The 20139-nt window shown below is 56.5% G+C and overlaps 2 protein-coding genes across 2 annotated transcripts; one reads left to right on the top strand and one right to left on the bottom strand.

Annotated features, from left to right (window-relative positions):
• Positions 1 to 558: 558 nt before the first annotated feature.
• On the top strand, positions 559 to 2311 carry olig1 (oligodendrocyte transcription factor 1). Its single transcript, XM_086051915.1, has one exon. The coding sequence runs from the start codon at positions 789 to 791 to the stop codon at positions 1479 to 1481; it is 693 nt and encodes a 230-aa protein (XP_085908041.1). The 5' UTR covers positions 559 to 788; the 3' UTR covers positions 1482 to 2311.
• A 9367-nt stretch (positions 2312 to 11678) lies between these two features.
• hpxa (hemopexin a) lies at positions 11679 to 17624 on the bottom strand. The gene is made up of 9 exons (XM_086051847.1): positions 17472 to 17624; positions 15902 to 15918; positions 14891 to 15126; positions 14519 to 14672; positions 14236 to 14448; positions 14042 to 14137; positions 13234 to 13364; positions 13000 to 13147; positions 11679 to 12040 (listed from the first exon to the last, which is right to left on the bottom strand). The coding sequence occupies exons 1-9, from the start codon at positions 17591 to 17593 to the stop codon at positions 11808 to 11810; spliced, it is 1350 nt and encodes a 449-aa protein (XP_085907973.1). The 5' UTR covers positions 17594 to 17624; the 3' UTR covers positions 11679 to 11807.
• Between the last annotated feature and the right edge of the window lie 2515 nt (positions 17625 to 20139).

Raw genomic sequence — 20139 nt, 5'->3', positions numbered from 1 at the left:
GCGCCAGGAGCCTGGAAGCTGGGCGCCGCATCCGCCGCATCCGCCCGCCGCCCATCTCGCTCATGAGGGACAGCGGCTTCTTTATTGCAAGCCCAACCACAGCAGGTGTCCTCTTTTTGCGTTGCCCGGATGCAATGCTAGCATCCCGCCTCCTTCACATTGATTGTGAAGCGCACACGCACACACACACACTCTGTGTCTCTTTGAAAGACACACGCGGGCACACAGGTGGCGCCGCTTCCTGCGCTGGGCCTTCTGTTGCAAACAAGCCGCCTTGTGTTTGGAGTCGGCCCGTCCAGTCCTCCTGCCTCGCGTGGGATCTTTGCGCGGCGGTGAGCCCATGTGGTGGGGGGGAGCTTGAGGGGGGTGGGGGGGCGCTTGGGAGGTGTCAATGCTCCCGTTGTCTCTTATGAAGGGGCGAGGGCATGGCGGGGGTGTAAATGCAACAGTTGAGATGGCCCAAATGTGTGAACATTCACCTGTGTGTGTGTGCGTGTGGGCGGGCCTTGTGCATAAGACGTTGTTTGCCCTGATGGGTTTCCCGGATTTGGAGCGGCGTTGACGAAATGGCCAATGTGAATTTGCCGGATAGGAGTTGTCCTGGGAGAGCGGGAGGTGGGGGGATGCGGGGGGCCGGTCGGCGTGGGGCGGGGGACAGATGATTTAGCCGACTTTCCGGCACGCGGCGAGGCACCACTTTCCGAGTCGTCATCGGCGAGCGAGAAGGTCCTCAGGAGGAAGATTCCAAGTTGTGCCTTTTGCTCTTTTCTCCCGGAGTCAAGTTGAAGATGAACGTTTTGGGCGAGCCCATACGCAGGGCCCCCCAGGAATCTCACGGCGGACTTGGCTCGGCGCAGAACCTCCTGACCTCCCGCCCCCCGGCGTTGGCTCCCGCCAGGGGGGGCCCCCCCAAGGCGGGCCGGGAGCTGAGCGCCGAGGAGCAGCAGGAGCTGAGGAGGAAGATCAACAGCCGCGAGAGGAAGAGGATGCAGGACCTCAACGTGGCCATGGACGCCCTGAGGGAGGTCATGGTGCCCTACGCCTCCTCGGCCCCCGCCTCGGCCCCCCCGCACCCCGCGGGCGCCTCCCCCGGACGCCGCCTCTCCAAGATCTCCACGCTGGTGCTGGCGCGGAACTACATCCTGCTGCTGGGATCGTCCCTGCAGGAGATGCGGCGGCTCCTGGGCGAGCTGAGCGCGGGGGCGGGGGCGGGGGCGGGGATAGCCGGCCCCCGGCTGCTGCTGACGGGGGGCTGGCCCCTCATCTCGGGCCCCGGGCGGCTGCTCCTCAGCCAGGAGCACTTCCCGGCCGCCGGCGCCCCGCCCCCCTCGCCGGCCGCCCTCAAAGGCCCCCCCGGAGGGCCCGCGTGGGTCTCGGGCCCGGCCCCGGCCCCGGCCTCGGGGTTCCCCCTGTGCCCGTGCGGCGCCTGCAGACTGCCCGGCTTGGGCCGGCCGGCCCCGCCCGCCAGCTTCCCAAAGTGATGACGTCGAGCCGACCGAGGAAGACGTTGGGCAACTTCGAGTTGACTTAGTCCGCTAATGCTCGTTGATGCTAACTCCGGAGGTGAAGCTAACAAACGAGCCAGCGTGGTCTTTGCTCCGCTCCCCCCCCCCCTCCTCACCCCCCCAGCATGAAAAGATCCCCCAAAGTGTCGCAATGGCCACTTTTGATTCTTTGCTCTTCCTCCCGGCTGTGACAATCCGTTCAAACGGACAGAAAAAGTGCCGGCGGCGCCCTGAGAAAAAGGCCGGTCCCGAAGGGGTCCGGAGGACTTGCTGAGGATTACGCGTGTGAAAGGAGGCGCTGGACGCAATTAGGGCAGATTAGGGCAAGTAAGGACCAGGGGGCGGGGCTTCATCAAAGTCGGACGCTCCAGTTTGCGCTGCGCATTTGCATAAAGCTGCTTTGTGCGGGATTTGCTACCTTGTGACTTGCTCCGCTCGCCTGCCTACCTTTGGCGCCCCCCGCCCCCTCCCCCCATCTTGAGAGGGGGGGTCGGGAGGGGGGGGGGGGGGCGCTTTCCACCGCCGGCTGCTCTCATTGTTGCAGCGGCGCGGCTTTTGTCTTGGGCTTTCAACTCATCTCCTGCTTTCACGTGCAGGCTGAACATTTCCCAAAATGTCATTGGCTCTTCTTTTTTTTTTTTTTTTTTTATTCCATCCCCCAAAAGTTTTTTTCATGAAAAACGTGTCTGAAAACGGTGGAGGCTCTGTTCTCTCTTTTGGAGAAAAAAGTGGAAAGTTTGAGCAAGTTGCGGACTTGTGAAAAAAAAGCTGCATCGTTTTGAAATAAATGTTCATGAATGAAAAAAGTTGTATCTTTTCAGGAGGGAAAAGTGTCTTTTCACCCTGGCGGGTGACCTTTGACCCCCGCGTGGCCTGGGCAGAACCAGACGGAATTGGTGCGTTAATTGAGCGGTTTGGCAGGCAAGCTTGTCGGCCGGTCGGCCGGCCGGCCGGCGGGTGGGGCCGCCCGGGGCCGCCCGCCCCCACTTGAGGGCCCGCCCAGGCTCCGCTTTGTCAGCGTCAAGCGCGCATCCCACGCATGCGCACGCGCACGCACGCACGCACGCACGCACCCAGGTTGGGAACGGTAATCCCTCCCTTTCTACACGAGAGCCGCGCAACGTTGGGAAGGACGAGACGAGACGAGACGAGAGCCGCGACGATATTATTGCCAGCTCCCTCCACAAATGCCATTTTTCTTCTCCAAAGAAAGGAGGCCACGTTTAGATAAGCAAGCTGAGCGTGTTTGTGGCGTCCCCCCCCACCCCCCCGTCATGTCCGACTTCCGGCCGGCCGCGCGCGTTTCGGTTTGCGTCCGACTGTGGCTCTCTGATTGCGCCGGCCATCCCCTCGGTCCAAAAAGACGACGGACATTTGTCTCAGTCGAAGCAGAGGCAAATCCACACTTGCACGACAAGAAACATTTGGAGGGTCGTTGACTTGGAAAAAAAAACAATTCAACTTTTTTCACTCCGAAAGTCCATTTTACAAGGAGACTTTGCGAGTCGTTTGACTTGCATTCGTTTGTTTGAAAGGAGGAAAGTAAAGTTGAATATTTTTCTCTTGCAAGTGTCGATTGGACGTTTTTGAGCGCTCGGGACCAAATATCCGCCGTCAAATGGACTCGAGGAAATTGACTGCGCATATAGACGAGCTCGGAGCCTGCTCGCTCCATCTCGTGTGCGTTTCTCAATGACATAAATCCTTCTGAGAGCATTCATTCAAATACATGCCCAAAAAAACAAAACAAAGCATTAAGCACGCATGTGTGCCTTTTATCCGCACAGGGTGACCCCCCCCCCCCACGAAAAAAAACAAAAAAACGGGCCCCACTTTGAATAGGCATCCTTTCTTCCCTTTTTGGGGGGGAATCGGACGCAACTAGAGGCGTTGACGTGTTCGCGTTCAAAGCTTCCCCTCTTTGGCCTTTTCTTTTCCTTTTTGCGCATTTCCAAGTCTTCTTTTTGGCCGGTTTTCCGCATTGCGTTTGCACGCGTGCGCATTTGATTGGGCAATTGTGCACGAAGTAGCGATCCACTCGAGTTTTTTACAACTTTTTATGCATCGGTAAAGCGCACAAACACACTTTTCCTTTTGGACCCATCTGACCCATCCATCTGCTCACACACACTCGCGCGCACGCACGCGCACAAGTCAAGGGCAAAGTGAACGGTCAAAATGGATGTGTGTGCGTGCGTGCATGTGGTATCGTTGATATTTTGAGATGTGTGTGTGTGTCAGTGTGTCTGGATCGGAGCCACAAGACTTCAGTGTGTGTCCCTGACCCCCCCGCCCCACCCCCCTCCCATACACACACACACAAACACAAAACACTTGTTCTGTAGTCTTTCTGCTGACCAGCAGAAAGTCAACACGTCAAGCCAAGGACAGGGTGTGTGTGTGTGTGTGTGCGTGCGCGTGCGCGTGCGCGTGCGTTTGCGTGCGTGCGCGTCCTTGAGGAACACGAGGGCGGGTCAACATTTGAGGCCGAGCCGAAGAAGACTCTTGTGCCGTGATGTCATCGTGTGCGCGCAGGTGTCATGGCGGCTCCTCATTAGCATACATTAGCATGTGTCAAAATCTTCCCGAGCGTCTTCACTTCCTGGACCGCCGCCACCCGCCCACGCACGTGCGGACGCGCGCACGTGAGCGGCCTACTAACGCACACGCGCGCACGCGCGCGATGCCGATGATCACTCGAGTTGCGTCAAACGATGTCAGGCCCCTTTCATCAAATCGTTTTGTTCCGCGAGCGGGACTCCACGCGGCTCACGAGCGCCGGCCGTGGACGAGAGAGGGAGGCCTGCGCCGCGGCGGGAGCGCTCACATCCCGCCTCCATCGGGGCCCATCAAAGCGGCTCCTCTGGTTGGCTTCCAACGCGGCCCGTCGAGCGCGGCGGCGTTTGCCAAGCGGGAAAGCATTTGGTCTTTCATCTCCCGCGCGAGGACGCCGGCAAAATCGCGGCGGCCGAAGGCGCCCCAAAGCCGGCGTGCATTTGTGTTTGTTTTTGCGGCAACAGGAGAAAAACCCTGTGCCCGATTTGCACGGGCACCAGCGCAAGGCAAAAGAGTTTGTGCGAAAAGCATTCGCTTGCAGCGTCAGCCGCCCGTTGGATGACGACTTGTTTTTCCCAAAGCAAATTCAGCCGCCTGCGTCTTTGCCGTTCTTGATCAAAGATATGAAAGTGAGCCAAAAGCGCCGAGGCGGAGGCGGCTGCGCTCAATTGTCCGGATCAAAGTCGCAAGCGGCGTCACGTTTTGTCACGAGCGAGCCCAGGCGACTCGGGCGCGTGGCCTTTTCCGCCCCGCTGGCGCTTTTGTCCCGGAGGCTCGGCGCAGCCGTCAAAGGGCGCGGGCGAAACCGCTCTGGCCCCCCCGCCGGGCCAAACAGACGCCTGTTTACCGGGCCGCTGTCGTCGTGGCGGGAGTCTTGTCGCGCTCACGCTGCGCGACAGGCACAGTGGCGCACACACTTAGCCCGGGCCGGCGCCGCGTGCTCACAAATGCTCACATTTGCTTCATCGCCAGGCAGATGAGGAGAGCGAGTCCATCTGGGCCACGGGGGCGGCGCGCGCGTTGGGACAAAAACAACGGTAACAGGATGGCAAGCGCATGATGGAAGAGCAGCACGCGACGCGACGCGACGCGACAGGAAGCGACGCTACAGGAAGCGACGCTACAGGAAGTGACGCTACGCAAAGCGACGCTACACAAAGCGACGCTACACAAAGCGACGCTACACAAAGCGACGCTACGCTACACGACGCCACGCCACGCGACGCTACGCTACGCTACGTAGCCAGCTAGCGTTGCAAGGGCCAGTCGGCTTTCCTCCCAGCTCCGGTCAAGTGGACGGGAATCACTTTGGCATGTGACGAGCGTTCCGCTTTTGGAGGCTGGGCCGACGGATGACAAAAGTTTGACTTTGGCTTGCCGCCCCGGCTCACGTTCAGTGTCCCAATGAAGGTCGGACACGTGTCTTACACGGACAAAAAGACATTCTCCAAGGCCATCGGGGCTGGGATTCAAAGGTGAAATTCAGCGGCGGACGGTTTGCCACTTTGACACTTTGGCGGACGGACAACGATCCATATAGGCCCGAAGCCGACCGAGTCCGATTTTGCTTCGGGGTCTCGGCGGGGGTCTCGGCGGGGGTCTCGGCGGGGGTCTCGGTCGGGCTCCGCCCCGTCCCCTCGCCGACAAACACGTCTTCTCGTGTCGCCTTTGTGGTTTGTTTTGTTTTTCACGCCAAACACAACGCAGACTGTCTCAATGTTGCCTGACATCTTTTTTCCCCACACAAACACGCGCATTGTGTGCGCGTGAGACTGAATGTGTCCATTCTGCGCTGGGCTCAGCGTGTCGCGTGCACGCTGACACGCACGCACGCAGCCATGCTCTCTGGCAGCTAGCATATTAGCATCTGTAAGTGTCTTGATGCAGACACTCCCGCGGTGTCCCGGTGCGACATTTGTGTGCACAAAGTGGCCGCCCGTGATAGGCCGCGCGCGCCGCACCGGCTCGGGACGACGCACACGCCCTGCGGGTCGGGTGCTAATTGTGTGTAAATGTCAGCGTGTGGCGAGTCGCTAAATGAAGCGCCGCCGCCGCCTCATTAAAGGACACAGTGACAACGCCGCAGTGCGTGCGTGCGCGCGTGCGCCTTCCTGAGGGAAATTAGTGATCGTAGCCCCTGATGCCAGGCCGCGCCCACTCTCATCAGGCCTCACCACAGCTAATTGCTCAGAGCGCACGCGTGTGTGTATGAGACGAGAACAGTTTGATCAATTCGAATTGTCTTGAAGTTACGGATGCAAGCATTCATTGAAAATCCATTTGAACTGCTCACATCCATGCGAAAAAGTAAAGGCATCCGTTTGTAATCGTAAGAGTCAAAGAAACCTATTGGACCTGTTTTCCTGTGGAGTTCTGGCACGAGCAAAGCACCGACAACATAAAGAAGACAACGTGGAGTTGAACACTCAAAGGTATTTGTTGATTTTGAAGAGATCTGGGGCAAAGTTTCAAAAACAAGGACGCAATGCAGACGTTAAAACGAAAACAGATTTGGGTTGGAAAACGAGTCATTCACTTGGTTTAAAAAGGGGATTTTTTTTTTTTTTTTTTTAAATCACTCACTGAAAATTGAAAATGGAATCGAATGAGAAGTTGAAGCGAATGGTTGCGCGGCGCCTTTTTGGGGGACATCGTGCCGCTCCTCGCGCTCTTTGGTCACCTGCGGCCACTAGAACACATTCGCAATGGCCCACTAAGGCTGCAGCGATGGGACTTTTCTTCCCAGAGGATAAAGAAGATAGGCCTGCGAGTACTGCCCACGCACTTCCTACGTTCACTGTTTGCGTCAAACTATCTGTTGCTTAACCGCCTCAACGTCGATGCTAGCTTTGTCGGCATTTTTGCATTTGTTTGTTTTTGCTCGCGTTGCAAACGTTTGCTGGCAAATCAAAGCAAAGAATCCTTGAAACGCGTGTCCCAAGGCACCCCCTGCCACATTTGAGATTCGCTCCGCTCGCTCCCCACAGAAGGGCGCCGGCAACTTTTGAGCTCGCGTGGCGGCACGCGGCCGAAACGACTCGGAAGGAGCGCGACCGTCGCGTACGTCGCGGCCGGCCCGTCGCCCGACCGACCCGGCCCGACCCATTGTTGCGTGATGTCATTCGGGCTTGCATCATGCGCACAAGAAGAAGAAGAAGAAGAAGAAGAAGAAGAAGACTGGTGCCGGTCAGCGCGTCCAGCTGCGGCGCACAAAACCAGGGACAAAGAGACGCTTGTGCCGGCACGGCAGCGTTTTGCCTTTCTCGCTTGGCTTTTTCTTGCTTATCGGCGACCCCGTGCATCACGTCAAACACTTTTCAGCTTGATGTCGGTCGGCGTGTGTCAGGTGACCTCACATATGTGCTCTTGTCACAAGACCCCCCCCCCCACCCCTCCCATGGAAAGACTTCCCCCCCCAGTACACCTGATCAGGTCTCAGGAGTTTGTGCATCCTCATTAGCAAATATTTTTCCTGCTGTTTGTTAATTGTGTCCTTGTAGACCAGCTGCCCACAGCACGCCGGCCCCCCTCCCTTGCCGCTGCCCCCCCCCAATGCACCACACGCACACACTGCTCCCTAACAGCCGAACTAATTGTGATCATAAGGAAGTGAGGCCTGTCACAACTGGAGAACAGCCTGTGGAAACGCACTCGCGCACACTGCGCACGAGGGACACCCCGGGGGCCCCAAAACGTGGCCGAGGGCCCCGAGGGGATGAGGGCCATGCGCAAGTGTAGCTAATGAGGAGATGAGCGAGCGGGAGACGACGACCGCCGGCGAGGAAAAGTCCAATAGTTGAACAGCGACCGCAACGGAAGTCAAAATGACGAACGGGGTCGTCGCGGAAGTCACAAACACCGCGCCCCAAAGTCTGCCGACGGCAAGTTGAATGCCTGGCTTGTTGCCGTCCCCCCCCGCAAAGTTGACAAAAGCGGAGAGTCGACGCTCTCCCGCGCCGAGCGCCTCGGCACTTTTTGGGGCCAGTTTTCGGGCAAGCTGGAGCCAACGCTTGAGCGGCCGTCGCTCGCTTCTTTGGGAGGGTCGCTCCCTCGCGGCTCCTCTTCAGCGAGGCAAACGGGGAGCGCCCCTCGGCCTCGGCTCGGCTCAGCTCGGCTCGGCTCGGCTCGGCTCGGCTCGGCTGAGCCACTTGGCCACTTGCGAGGCCTTTTGTCGAGGCTTTTTTCCGTCAATGGTCAGGTGACAAAACGCCGCTCCCGTGGTCCCGAAAGACGAGCGAGCCACCTCGCGGGCCGCCTCGCGGGCCGCCTCGCGGGCCGCGAGGCCCGCGGGCCGCCTCGCGGGCCGCCTCGCGGGCCGCCTCGCGGGCCGCCTCGCGGGCCGCCTCGGGAGCCGCCTCGCGGGCCGCCTCGCGGGCCGCCTCGCGGGCCGCCTTGCGGGCCGCCTCGCGGGCCGCCTCGCGGGCCGCCTCGCGGGCCGCCTCGCGGGCCGCCTCGGGAGCCGCCTCGCGGGCCGCCTCGCGGGCCGCCTCGCGGGCCGCCTCGCGGGCCGCCTCGTGGGCCGCCTCGCGGGCCGCCTCGCGAGCCGCCTTGCGAGGCCGCGCCTTTCGGAGCCCGAGCGGATCCGCGCCGGCCCCTTCGCGCGACTTTGCGGCCGGTTGCGGTTTGAGCGATTGGAAGGCTGCCCGGTCTTTGTCTTTGAGCGTGGCCACCATTGACGTGGGCCAACAACAAAACGGCAACTGAAAGGATTTTGAGAAGAGGACCTTTTCACTGCACTCTCTACGTAATGTGGATTGCTGCATTTATAGGTGTGTGTGTGTGCGCGCGTGCGTGCGTGCGTGTCGCTCCCAAAAGCAGCAGGAAGGTCATGTGGACTTTGGGCTTCATTTCTGACACAAGCTGCTTCTTTTTCTTCTTCTTCTTCTTCTTCTTGGCACGTTCAACACAAGACTGACAGCTCAGCTCCACCAGGACTCACACGCACGCGCACAAACACAGACACACACACACACAAACACAAACACACGCGCGCACACACACACACACTGGGGAGACTTTCAGGCTGACGCAAAATCAAAGCAAAGTTGAAAAGAGGACGATGAAGACAAATTGAATGATGTCATCGGTCTTGTCCGCAGTTCTGTTCTCGTTGCTGCTCGCTCTTTCATGTTCTGGTCCTTGTTGGTGACCCGGTCCCGGTCCCGGTCCTTGACCTTGCGCCGATGCACGTCTTTGATCCTATTCTTGGCCCGGTCCTCGTCCTAGTCCTCTTCCTTGTCGTTCTCCTCGGGCCGGTCCGTGGGCCGGCCCTGGACTCGTCACCGCCGCTCATTGTTTCAGCTTTTGGTCCCTTTTAAAGGTCCTGGTCCCTCTGCCTTCTCACAGGCGTGACTCGTCATTGTCTAGGTTGCGCTCGTGTTCCAATCCCCGCTTCTTGGGCAAGTCTTGATTTTGTTCCCGGTCCTTCGCCTGCTCTGTCTCCCGGTCGGAAGTTCTGGTACGGCTCGCTATTGGCGTCTCTGCTTCGGACATGTTTGCCGCTTGTTTGCTTTTGTTACTGGCTCCTCTTGTAGCGCCTTCAACTGTTGCTTCACAATTCTGCAATTCTGAGGGGGAAATGTGTGCGAATGCTCCATTCGGCGCGTGCGTGCCGCATCCAGAACTAATGTTCCGTTGGAGTCCAATCACACCCGAAGGTCAAAGATTGCCTCTGTTACAGATGCTCCACTGGCTCACAGAAGACTGTCTATTGTTTGCCGGCTCGAGCGCGCGTGTGCTGTCAGTTTGATTGGGGGGGGGGGGGGGGGGCGCCGAGGTCACATGTGCGCGAGTCTTTTTGGCGGTCACCGGTCCGGAGGGGCGGCGGGCCGAGACCATCTGCTCAGCGGAGCCAAAATTTACCTGCCACGCTCTTGGCCGGCGGCCATACGCATACACACGCGGGCGCACGCGCGGGGTCACGGCACGGCAAATGACAGGCTGAGAGCAGATGTCCGTCAACCCTCCTTGGCCACTTAATTCAGCCGAATCAGCGCTCGCACGCACAAACACGCAAAAACTGTCGGTGCGGGGACTTCGGATGTGGCGCTAGGAACCGGACATGGGAAAATCAGTTGTAATTGTACTTGTCAAATGGAGCGGTGGGGGATTGCACCCATTTTTCCAGGACAGCAGAAGTGGACTACCTCACCCGGTGGACATCAGACGTCGACTTCCGGAGCAGGGCCGGCCGGTCACACGCTGGGGCAAAAAGGGGCGCGGCCCCTTCCAACGAACGCTGCGCCCTCTCAGATCAAATGTGTGCAAGCTTTCGCAACTCTTGCCTGCTCCCTTTCGTGCCGCACGCATGCCGGCCGCCGTCGTCCGGCCGCCGTCGTCCGGCAGTTGAGGCTGCTGAACAAAAGGCCGTTTCACAATGTCAGCATGTTGATGACAATGGTGCTTTGTGTTTCTTTTTCACCACTTACAGGCCTAGAAAAGCATCCATCCAAATGTTGCAAAAGTAAAATGGCATCGATGCCTTGCCCCCACGTACGGCCGCCTGTTCAAACGCGGTCCTCGCAGCGATACCGACAGACCGGACCTCACAAATGCTTTTCGCAACTGGACCTCAGAAGCCATCTTCAAAAATGGAGTAAGGATCTCAGAACTGGACCTCCAAATTGCACGTCAAAAAATGGTCCTCGGAACGGCCATTTTAGAACGTGCTCTAAATAAAAGCCAGACCTCAGAAATAGACTTAGGAACCACTCCTGAAAACTAGAAACGCTACATTGGCATTCCAGCATGTTCATCGTGCATGTCAGCGGTTTCACACAGGGCCCATTTCGGTGCCAACCTTCTCCACTTGTCAGTCGACAAGGAGGCGCCCCCGCCCCCCACCCCCGACGAAATTGTGGCCCCGCGCAATATTTCATCACGAGCGCCGTATTTTTGGCCCCGGATTTCGGAGGGTCGCCCCAGTGAGAAGTTTCTCTCTCTTTTGGTGCCTTGCATGTGACTCGGGGAAGCGCAGTTTTTCTTTGTCATGTCATTTTCCAAAGCGCTTATCCTATACAGGGTCGCGGGGAGTTGCCGGAGCCTATCCCAGCCGTCAACGGGCGAAGGCAGACTACACCCCGGACTGGTCGCCAGCCAGTCGCAGGGCACACATAGACACTGTCACTGAGCGGGAATCCATCCCACGCTGCCCGCACACAACTCGGGCGTGTGTACCACTACACTATCAGCGGACACCAGTTTTTCTTTGGTTTTGTTTTTCTCAAACAAGAAGAAAGTGGGATTTTGGATCCACTACAGAGGGTGGCAGCGGCGCTCTCATTTATTGGTTGAACTTTCAAATTTCAGGAAACTTGATGCACTTGACTTCAAATCCGTTCTGTGACAGAGTAAAGTGAGAAAAAACCCCCCCCAAAACCGCCCTGTCATGTTTCGTTGTAAGTTGCTGTCTATTTTGTTCTTTTTCCTTTTGCCTTCTCTAATGTTACTAAGGATACAATGTTGCGCAGAGGTGCACTTAATAGCATTTTTTTTTCGCCCAATGTTGCTCTTCCCGGTCGCGGCGGCGAGTTGTGGCCGACGCCATATGTTGCCTTCCTCCCGGGTGAGGCGTCGCAGCAAAATGAGAGGCACCGGAGTCACGACAAGAGGCAAGAGTTCTCTCGTGCTCATATTTATTGACTACAGCAGCGTCGAAAATCACACCCTGGTCGAGCGGGGGCCGACCCGCCCGGGAGTTTATCGGACACGTCAGTCGGTCGGTCCGAAGCTGCGTCGCCGCGGCCTTCAGTGGTCGCAGCCAAACAGGTCCATGGACACTCGGTGCTGCTCGGGGATGGAGCGGCCGGCCACGAAGAGTTGGATGTCGTCGAAGTGGTAGAAGTGGTTTCCGACAATCACTCGCACCCCGTGAGGGTCGCACATGGCGGCGTCCACCTTTTTGATCAAAGTCAACGGGCGCTCGTTGGTGGCCTCGAGAGCGCCCATTTTCTTCAGGTCCACGTCGTAGATGCGGCCACCTGAAAAGACAAAGCCGCGAGCGTCAGGGTGCGGAGGTCAGGATCGGAGAGCGCAAGTGAACGACTTGGGTGTCCGGCCTGTAAGAGGAGAGCGCCATCATATCCAGGCCCGTACGAGGCCGGCGCGCGCAAGTATAAAATGAATGCTTAGCCGATGTCCGATTCCTCGCTAGGGAGAGTAAGATCACGCCTACTCGATGATATGCCGGCGTCTCATCGCAACACACTTTTCCGTCCGTCTTTTGGTTGGAAGCATGTGGCCGAACTCATCCTCGTCATATTTGACCGCTCGACCACCTTGCGCGGACGCGTTTCGATTGGCCGCGGCTCGCTCGTCTCGGCGCGCGTGCTCAAACTTCGGGGGCGCCCGAGTCAAAGTCGCGTCCGACAACGGCGGCAAGCAGCCGAAACATGGCCAAATACGCGGACGCCGACACGGAAGGACCATTTCAAAATCCCGCTTTGTCCAATGGCGATTCGATTGCAAAAGCCCTAGTCTCGGCCTCCCTCCGCAGGAAACCGCAGGCCCCGCCGACCAAAAGTTGCTGCGCACGATGAAACCGGACATTCGTCATCCGGGCCGACCGCACACTTGCTGCTCGGCAAAGTCGATGGGGTCATCCGCACTCGGCCGACGGGCCGCTCGTTGCTGGACACGCCTCGTAGGATCTCTATTGTGGCGGCCCACCCGGCCGGACACTTGCCGCAAGGCAGGTTTGGTAGGATCACTCCTTTTCGGGACACAGACGTTCTAAGGCTAGCGAGCAAGACCGGTCTGTACGGTCTGCGCAAGCGAGACCGTAAGCGAGCGAGCGCATGACACGGGCCTTTCCGAGAACGTATTGGCCCCGCGAGCGACTACCGGCAAAGATGTCGACGGACCCGACGGAAGGCAATTGAATTTGCGCTTTTGGGCCAGCGGCCCCGTTGCAGTGCAAAGAGGCGGTCCGCCGGGTCACCTTTGATGAGGTGAGCAATGTGATTGTGCTCGCAGACAAAGGCGGCGTCAATGGGACCCTCCAGACCCAGCTCATCTTTGATGGGCTTCGGGAAACCTTCCACGAGGGTGTGCGGCTCGCTGACTTTGTACTTGTACACTATGTTGTCCTGCGCGGAGAAAAAAAACAAAGCCGGCACGACATTGTCATCGTCACCGTCGAGACCAAAGCCGATGGACCGCGAGTGAGGCAAACCTTCATCATGTAGAGGTGGTCCTCGTGGGAGAAGACGGCGTCCACCTCGCTGTGAAGCTCTTTGAAGGAGGCCTCGATGGTGTCGGCCTTCACCGTGTCGTTGTTGCCGTCCCTCTGCAGGAAATGATGACCTGAGCAAAGAAGAGCGGCTCGCCTTAGGGACAACCCGGACGCTCGACGCGCAGGTCATCCCGCCGGACACTTTTGCCCCGTGGCCACTCGTCGGCAGGCCGAGGGAGCGATCCGGCGGGCTTTTGCGGCAATGGGGACTTTGTGCCGAGGGAGCGATCCGGCGGGCTTTTGCGGCAATGGGGACTTTGTGCCGAGGGAGCGATCCGGCGGGCTTTTGCAGCAATGGGGACTTTGTGCCCGCCGGGCCTCGCGGCATTGCCCTGCAGACCGCGTTTCGCCGGGCGGACTTCAGAAGACGCCTGTTCCGTCACCCCGGCGGACACTCGCCGCTGGCCAAGACGTTGACCGGCGCTGCTTTTGCCACCCACTGCTTGCTGACCACAAGTAAGAAATAGCATGGCTATCTTGGGATCATGGGTTCGTTTTTGTTTTTTTGTCAAGCTCATTGTTGCTCGGCACAAGTGGCAGCAACCTTATCGCTGTCTCGTGCCAAGTGGCGAGTACACAAGTACAGCTGTTGTTTCTCCCCGTTGGCCGCAGTGTTTCCGGGCGTTTCCCCCACTGAATTGTAGCCGCTGGGCAGAGGTCAATCGGATCTCGCTCTCCTTTTGCCCCGTTGGACAGTTGGTGGCAAAAAGGATGCGCATCATCCCCGCCTTTTTGATTCGGCGCCCACCTCTGAAGGCGTACAAGTTGCCGGCGTCGTCCGAGGTGATGGCATCCAGGTGAACGTGGCTGCACCGCTCTCGCTCCACGATGTCGGTGTCCTCGCCTGCCACACAACGGAGCCTTGAGACGATTGCCGCAACGACGGTTCAGGGCAAGAAAGCTGCCCTGCGCAAATCTTCTCTGAGGCCAAGGCCCACTTACTGTAGTTGGAGCACCTCATGAAGAAGTCGCGGGCCTCCAAGGGATATCTGCCGTGCACCTCTCCGGTCTTGGGATCAAATTTGGAGAACTGGTGTCCGTGGAAGCAGTAGTAGTGCTCCATGTAGCGGAAGGCGGACGTGCAGTTGGCCATGGTCTTGAACTCTCTGTGCTCCACCGCCTTGTTGCTCACGTGGAAGTGGTAGATTTCATGTTCTGTGGGAGGCAGGAGACATTTGTAGAAAAAGCGGAGCGCGGAGCGCCAAGCGTCTTTGAGAGAACCGACCCTTGAAGAAGATGACTTCGTTCTCTTCACAGTCCGGCTTGGGACACACCACGGCGGCGTCCAGGTGGTCCGGGATGCCCGGGAAGACTTGGGAGATGAGCTGGGGGAAGCCCTCCTCCAAAACTTGCTGGTAGTAGGCAAACACTTTGTTGTCCTGGATGCAAAGAAACTCAACTCGGTTCGGCACGCTCGGCGGAATTCATCGAACCGTTCATTTTTTTTGCCCCGTTGGACACCTGTTACCGGGCGGATCGGGAATCGGAGGCATCCCAAATTTGAATCGACTGGCAACTTTCTCCCAATAGGATCATTCTCCTTTCGCCCCACCGGCCACTTGTTGCCGAATCGGCGGAAAGGCTAGCGAGTGCGTACCTTGAAGAAGTAGACGTGGTCGTGGTCTGAGGCGTTCTCATAGTGCATCCGGAAAGCGGCGTCCAGGTGGTCCAGAGGGTGCTCGGCGGCGTCCAGCTCGGGGAAACGTTCTTTGACCAGCTCGGCTTTGCCGTGGAAGCCGCTGAACAGGTGGCGGCCCTTGAAGAACAAAGGCATGCCCTCCTCGCTGACTGTCACGGCGTCCATCTCCATCCCCAGACAGCGGTCCGGGACGTCTGCACCAAAACGATCGGCGTGAGAAGAGAACTGACGTGTGAGGAATCACGCCCGACCCCGCGAGATCGGGAGTCGGATATTTTGGAAGGCCTAGCGATTCCAGTCTACGCTGACTGAGAGCGGCCGACGGGGGAAAGCTGCAGGTACTTTGCGCCCCGCCAAAAGATGGGGGCCAAGCTCTATTTTCTGTCCGACAGGGCTGTAGCCTGCCTAAACGAAGCCCTTTTAGCCCTTTTATTTACGGAACAGCGGCACATGAATCGTGTTCCAAAAGTATTTTTCTTTGGACCCATCGCCGAACCACGTACGGTGGGTCGCCCGCTGAATGAAAACAGCGGTATCGTGCCGAGGGAACGGGCAATCGTGCCTGAAGTCGCCGCCCTCGCACGCAGGCACGCGCGCACACTCTGCGACTCTCCAATCGCTGCAAAGGTGTTTTTACTTTCACGGAACGATCCAGATCAGGGGCGACCAACTGCGGTCCTCCAGAGCACCCGCCCTGCCTGTTTTCCTGGCTCTCTCCCTGCTGCGACACACCCGATTCAAACGCTCAGCTCCTCAGCAAGCTCCGCAGGAGCCTGATCGCCATCCGGGTCGTTTGAATGGGCTGCGTTGCGGCAGGGAGTGATCCGGGAAACCGGGCAGGACGGGTGCCCTCCAGGACCACCCCCTCGATTCCGGTCCGCGGCATGAAAATCCCCGTGGCTGAGTCAACGATTCACAACCCCCGTCAGGATGTTGAAGAAGGAGAGACGGAGGCGGAGGGTCACTCACCATCATGGTCCTCATGGCTGCGGGGGAAAAGAGAAAAGAGAAAAACGTGTCACGCTTGTAGTTTGGCAAGAGACAGACGCACAAGAACAAAGGTGTCAAAGTCAAGGCGGTCCGTGTCGTTTGATGCAGCCCGCAAAAGCCTGCCACAATATTTCCTCCGGTTGGAAAGTCATCAAAATGAGATTAGAAATATGAGATATGAGAAATACCTTTTCAACGTTTCCATCTGACGCTTTTTCAAAGTAGCTTTGGGACGGATCTCGCTTCCCAATCGAAATGGTCAAAAGTGTTCGTTGGCTCGCCCCGTCGTGTCGCTTTGTGCACGTTCTCATTTCTTTGAAGGACATGCGTCCACTTGTCTGCGGTTTCCCACATGACGGCTTGTTGATCAGAATGTGTGAGAAGGGCTCTCGGCTCGCAACGTTTTGCCACCGGTTGGAGTCTCGCCATGCAAAGTTGCCACGCGCGCTTGCGCGCATTTCCTTTGGCCTGCTTTCCCCAGCTCAATCTCGTCTTGACTTTGTCTAACGAAGGGAAATGTGCCAAGCATTCGGCCAACCAATGATCAACTTTTTTTTTTGGTTTGTTTTTTTTTCTTTCACTAATGAGCTGATTGGAATATGGGTGCACATTTGCCAGGCGTTGCGCACTGTAATTCCTACAACACCGCATGGCGGGCGTGCGGCCGTTTTCCCAAAGCAGCCCGCAGTTGACATATGGCGACATCCCTCCAGATGACACTTTTGACATCGACAACACCATGAAGCAATTTGCCGGTCTTACGTGGACATGGTGACACGTGGCCACCGACGTGTTCATTGACATATGTCGTTCCTTTTGAGTGACGGCTTCAGGATTGTTTAGCTATTTCTCCAAATTGTTTGGAGAAATGCACATTTCCAGGAAGATTTGAGAAATGTACCAAAGCAAGTGAGGAAAACGTGGAGTAGTGTACATTTAAACCATAGATATGCCCCCCAAACCCCCCCGGCCCCCAAACGCCTTCTCTATACTCTCAAACTCATCATACAACAACCTCCTTTGTGACCAATGTCTCGCAGACGATTTGATTTGGGGGAAAAACTGCAAATAGTCAGTCACATTAGCTTGCGCTAACTTTGCTGCCACCAAACATGAGACGCTTCCAATATGTCAGTAGTGTACTTCGACAGCGTTCCCTGACAGCAGTTCATACTTTCAGGGCTTTGGTGCCATCTTGTGGCATCTTAGGAAGGCGCCGACCAACAAGCGAGGGCGGCAAACGCTGACGAGCTCCTTCGAGTATCGAGTATTTCGGCGGATTCGTTGCTAAGAATGGCTTCCGATGGTTTGACGATGGCTATCTTTTCGATCCGAATGGTCAAAGTGGATGGCCTTAGTGGCTGGATCTCACCAAAGCGTGATCTTTAAACCAAGGTACGACCCGGACCGGGATTTTTGCAGTGCCCTTGCGCCCTTAACGACAATCAATGTAATACGCGCTTTGGCTACGGCGACGGGTCGGTTGATTGAAACGCTCGAATGGAGAAAGTTTGACACCCTTGCGGTGCAAAGTTCTGAAAAGACTTACTGGTCGGCCCAGGCCGAGGTCAAGCACAGGCACAGGACGGTGCAGAGCAGGATCTTCATGACGGCCCGACAAGAGCGAGAGAAAGAGCAGAGGTGCTGACTCAACGGGCCCCTGGACGGCATTTATAGGATCTCGCCAGGAGCGGGGGACGAGCCGGACCCGTTCGATCGAGAACGCCGTGTCCCCAAGATGCACCCGCGTGGACCCGCGCCAGCAGAACAAATCAATACGCACAAGCACACGTGCTCCCTGATATCCTTTGCAACGAGTGGCCGGTGGCCTTGGCGGGCCGCACGTGGCTTCTTTTGCCAGGCTAAGTGTCCGCAAGTCACTCGGGTGCAGCCAAGCGAGCGACGACGTGGAGGGACCGACGTGGAGGTCCCGGCGGGTCAAAGCGGGCCAGAAGCTTCCAGGGGGTCCACGGTGAGAGGTAACTAACCCAGCGTGCTAACGGGTCAGGCATACATCAGCGGTTGTATAACGCGCGCGTGTACAGTGAACATTAACAGAACTTGTGTTTGGCACACTCGGAGGGATGGACGGTCAACATCCAGCATGCAGAAAATCAAATAGAAAAACCAAATGCAATGTGGATGTTGACTGATTAACGACACCCCCGCAGTCCTCGGAAGACAATGAGTTGCTTTCAAAATCCAGTTCGTCGTATACGCCGAGGCCCAGCGAGCGAGCCGCAGTGCGCGGAGGCCATTTCAGCGTATCGCCTGCCGCAGCGTCCCGTTGCGCAGCAAACAGCTCAAAATGGTTATGTTTCCGGAACAAAAAGGAATAATGCTAATGCTGAATGCTAATACTGCCACCCACGTTTGAATAATAGTGCAAGTTGACAGAGCATTTGAACATCCGAACGATCGCAACCACGCTTCCCCGAAGCCTGCCTCTGGTCAGCCTGGGGTAGGGGCATTTGAGGACTTGAGAAGACCCCCGGCGAGGCTAACACCCGCTCACATTTCAAGACAAGTTACAGAGTTTTTAGTCGCAGACGATTCGCAGACTGCCAAGATTTGACAAAAATTTGGCGGGGTCACTGCTATTTACGAGACCGCAACTAGATTCGTTTGGCATTTTCTTTCCCGCAATGCCACTTTTTCCCATCATGCCCTTGAGCGAAACCTACACGTAGCCTACCGGTCGTGTGACTTTCAAAAGTTGCTCCACAGCTCATTGGAGAAATGCCAAATCATTTGCGCACTTTGCAAAGCCAAATTCAAATACCACATCAGCGGTACGTCTTTGGCGTACCGTTCAACAGTTGTATTTCACGGGGAGAGAATCGTATTCAGGGAGCAGAGAAAGCCATTAGGACAGTTTTTCAGACAAAATGTACTTGTAGTTTTTCCACATTGGTTCCCAGATTTGACTCAAGTGAGTCAAGCTGTTCCAAGCTTGGTCCCAAAAAATTGTAGTTGAAAAATGTGATCAATTATGGAACATTTTGCGATGAACCAGTGGCAAACTTTCAATCGCTTGACAGCACTAGTAAGTTCCGTTTGTTTTGGCCAAAAGGGCGCTTGTTGCACGGAAGCGTTTGGACAGACCGCTGACTTTGTCCACGCAATTAGACACTTGATTCTCGGGCGTTTCAAAAGGTGCTCATTTGTTGCTGGCAGAATTCAAGGGCAAACTCATCTGTGGCCAACGGGCCACTTGTTGCCAGGCGGTTTCCGCAGAGGTTGCTCCCTTTCGCCAACTTATTTTGGCCGCCTAATAAAGTTCCAATTTTAGAAGTGCCTCCCATTTGGTGAGGCGTGTTTGTTTCTTTTGCATGTGTGCACGTCGCGACTGTGTCGCGTGTTAAATGTAAAGCTTGCAAATCCCCAAAGGCAAAAATGAGATCACGTGGTCTCGCCTTTCCTGTACGAGACATGGTCCTTGAACTCCCCGCGGCGACTCTTCCGTGTTGTCTGAGTTCGGCCCGGCGTTACCGTGGACCTCGAACCAACTCGCCAAAGGTCATGTTGGTGTTTGCTGGACGCTCACGTAACACGAAGCCAAGCCAAGCCAAGCCGCCTACACACCGCAGGTGGAACTACTGAGGGGCGGTGCCGTCGGCTATTTAGCTTCATTCGTGGTCACGCTCGCCACGATGGTGGGCCACTGGCTAGCGCATCCGCCGCAGGGTTAGGGGCTATATATGTATACACACATATACATATACATATACATATATATACATATATATATATATATATATATATATATATATATAGTATCTGATCTATATCTATCAATCTATCATCTATCTTCGATCATTCTATATCTGTATATATCTATAGCTCTATATCTATCTATATATAGTCAATCATTGTTTTTTACGTGAATAAAGAATCAGGAGTCATTTATAATGAAAATAAATACATCTTTTATTATTCTTGTTTCTAGCAAGTGAGCCTTCCCTGCATTAATTGACACTTGTACAAAAGGCACACACACAAACACGTGCGTGCGTGCGTGCGTGCGTGCGTGCGTGCGTGCGTGCGTGCGTTCGTTCGCTCAAAGCAAATTCCACCAAACTGTTGTTAGAAAGATTCACAATTATGGAAAGAACCACACAATGAGAAGGAATGGTGAACAATATCCAAGTCGTATGTCACGTTTAAATGAACCGACGGTGTCATCAGTACTCTGCGCCAGCTAACAACCAAATCAA

Source organism: Filicampus tigris, chromosome 14, assembly GCF_054856515.1.
Source record: "Filicampus tigris isolate MCC_2025a chromosome 14, RoL_Ftig_1.0, whole genome shotgun sequence".
NCBI classification, from domain to species: domain Eukaryota; kingdom Metazoa; phylum Chordata; class Actinopteri; order Syngnathiformes; family Syngnathidae; genus Filicampus; species Filicampus tigris.
This window is presented reverse-complemented; position numbering and strand designations above follow the sequence as displayed.

Bases quoted from the DNA above. Each gene is read 5' to 3' on its own strand.
- olig1 (XM_086051915.1), top strand. From the start codon at position 789: ATGAACGTTTTGGGCGAGCCCATACGCAGGGCCCCCCAGGAATCTCAC.
- hpxa (XM_086051847.1), bottom strand. From the start codon at position 17,593: ATGCCGTCCAGGGGCCCGTTGAGTCAGCACCTCTGCTCTTTCTCTCGC. The intron at 14,449-14,518 runs GTCGGTTCTCTC...TGCCTCCCACAG, and splicing joins CGAAGTCATCTTCTTCAAGG to AACATGAAATCTACCACTTC. The intron at 13,148-13,233 runs GTTTGCCTCACT...TTCTCCGCGCAG, and splicing joins ACCACCTCTACATGATGAAG to GACAACATAGTGTACAAGTA.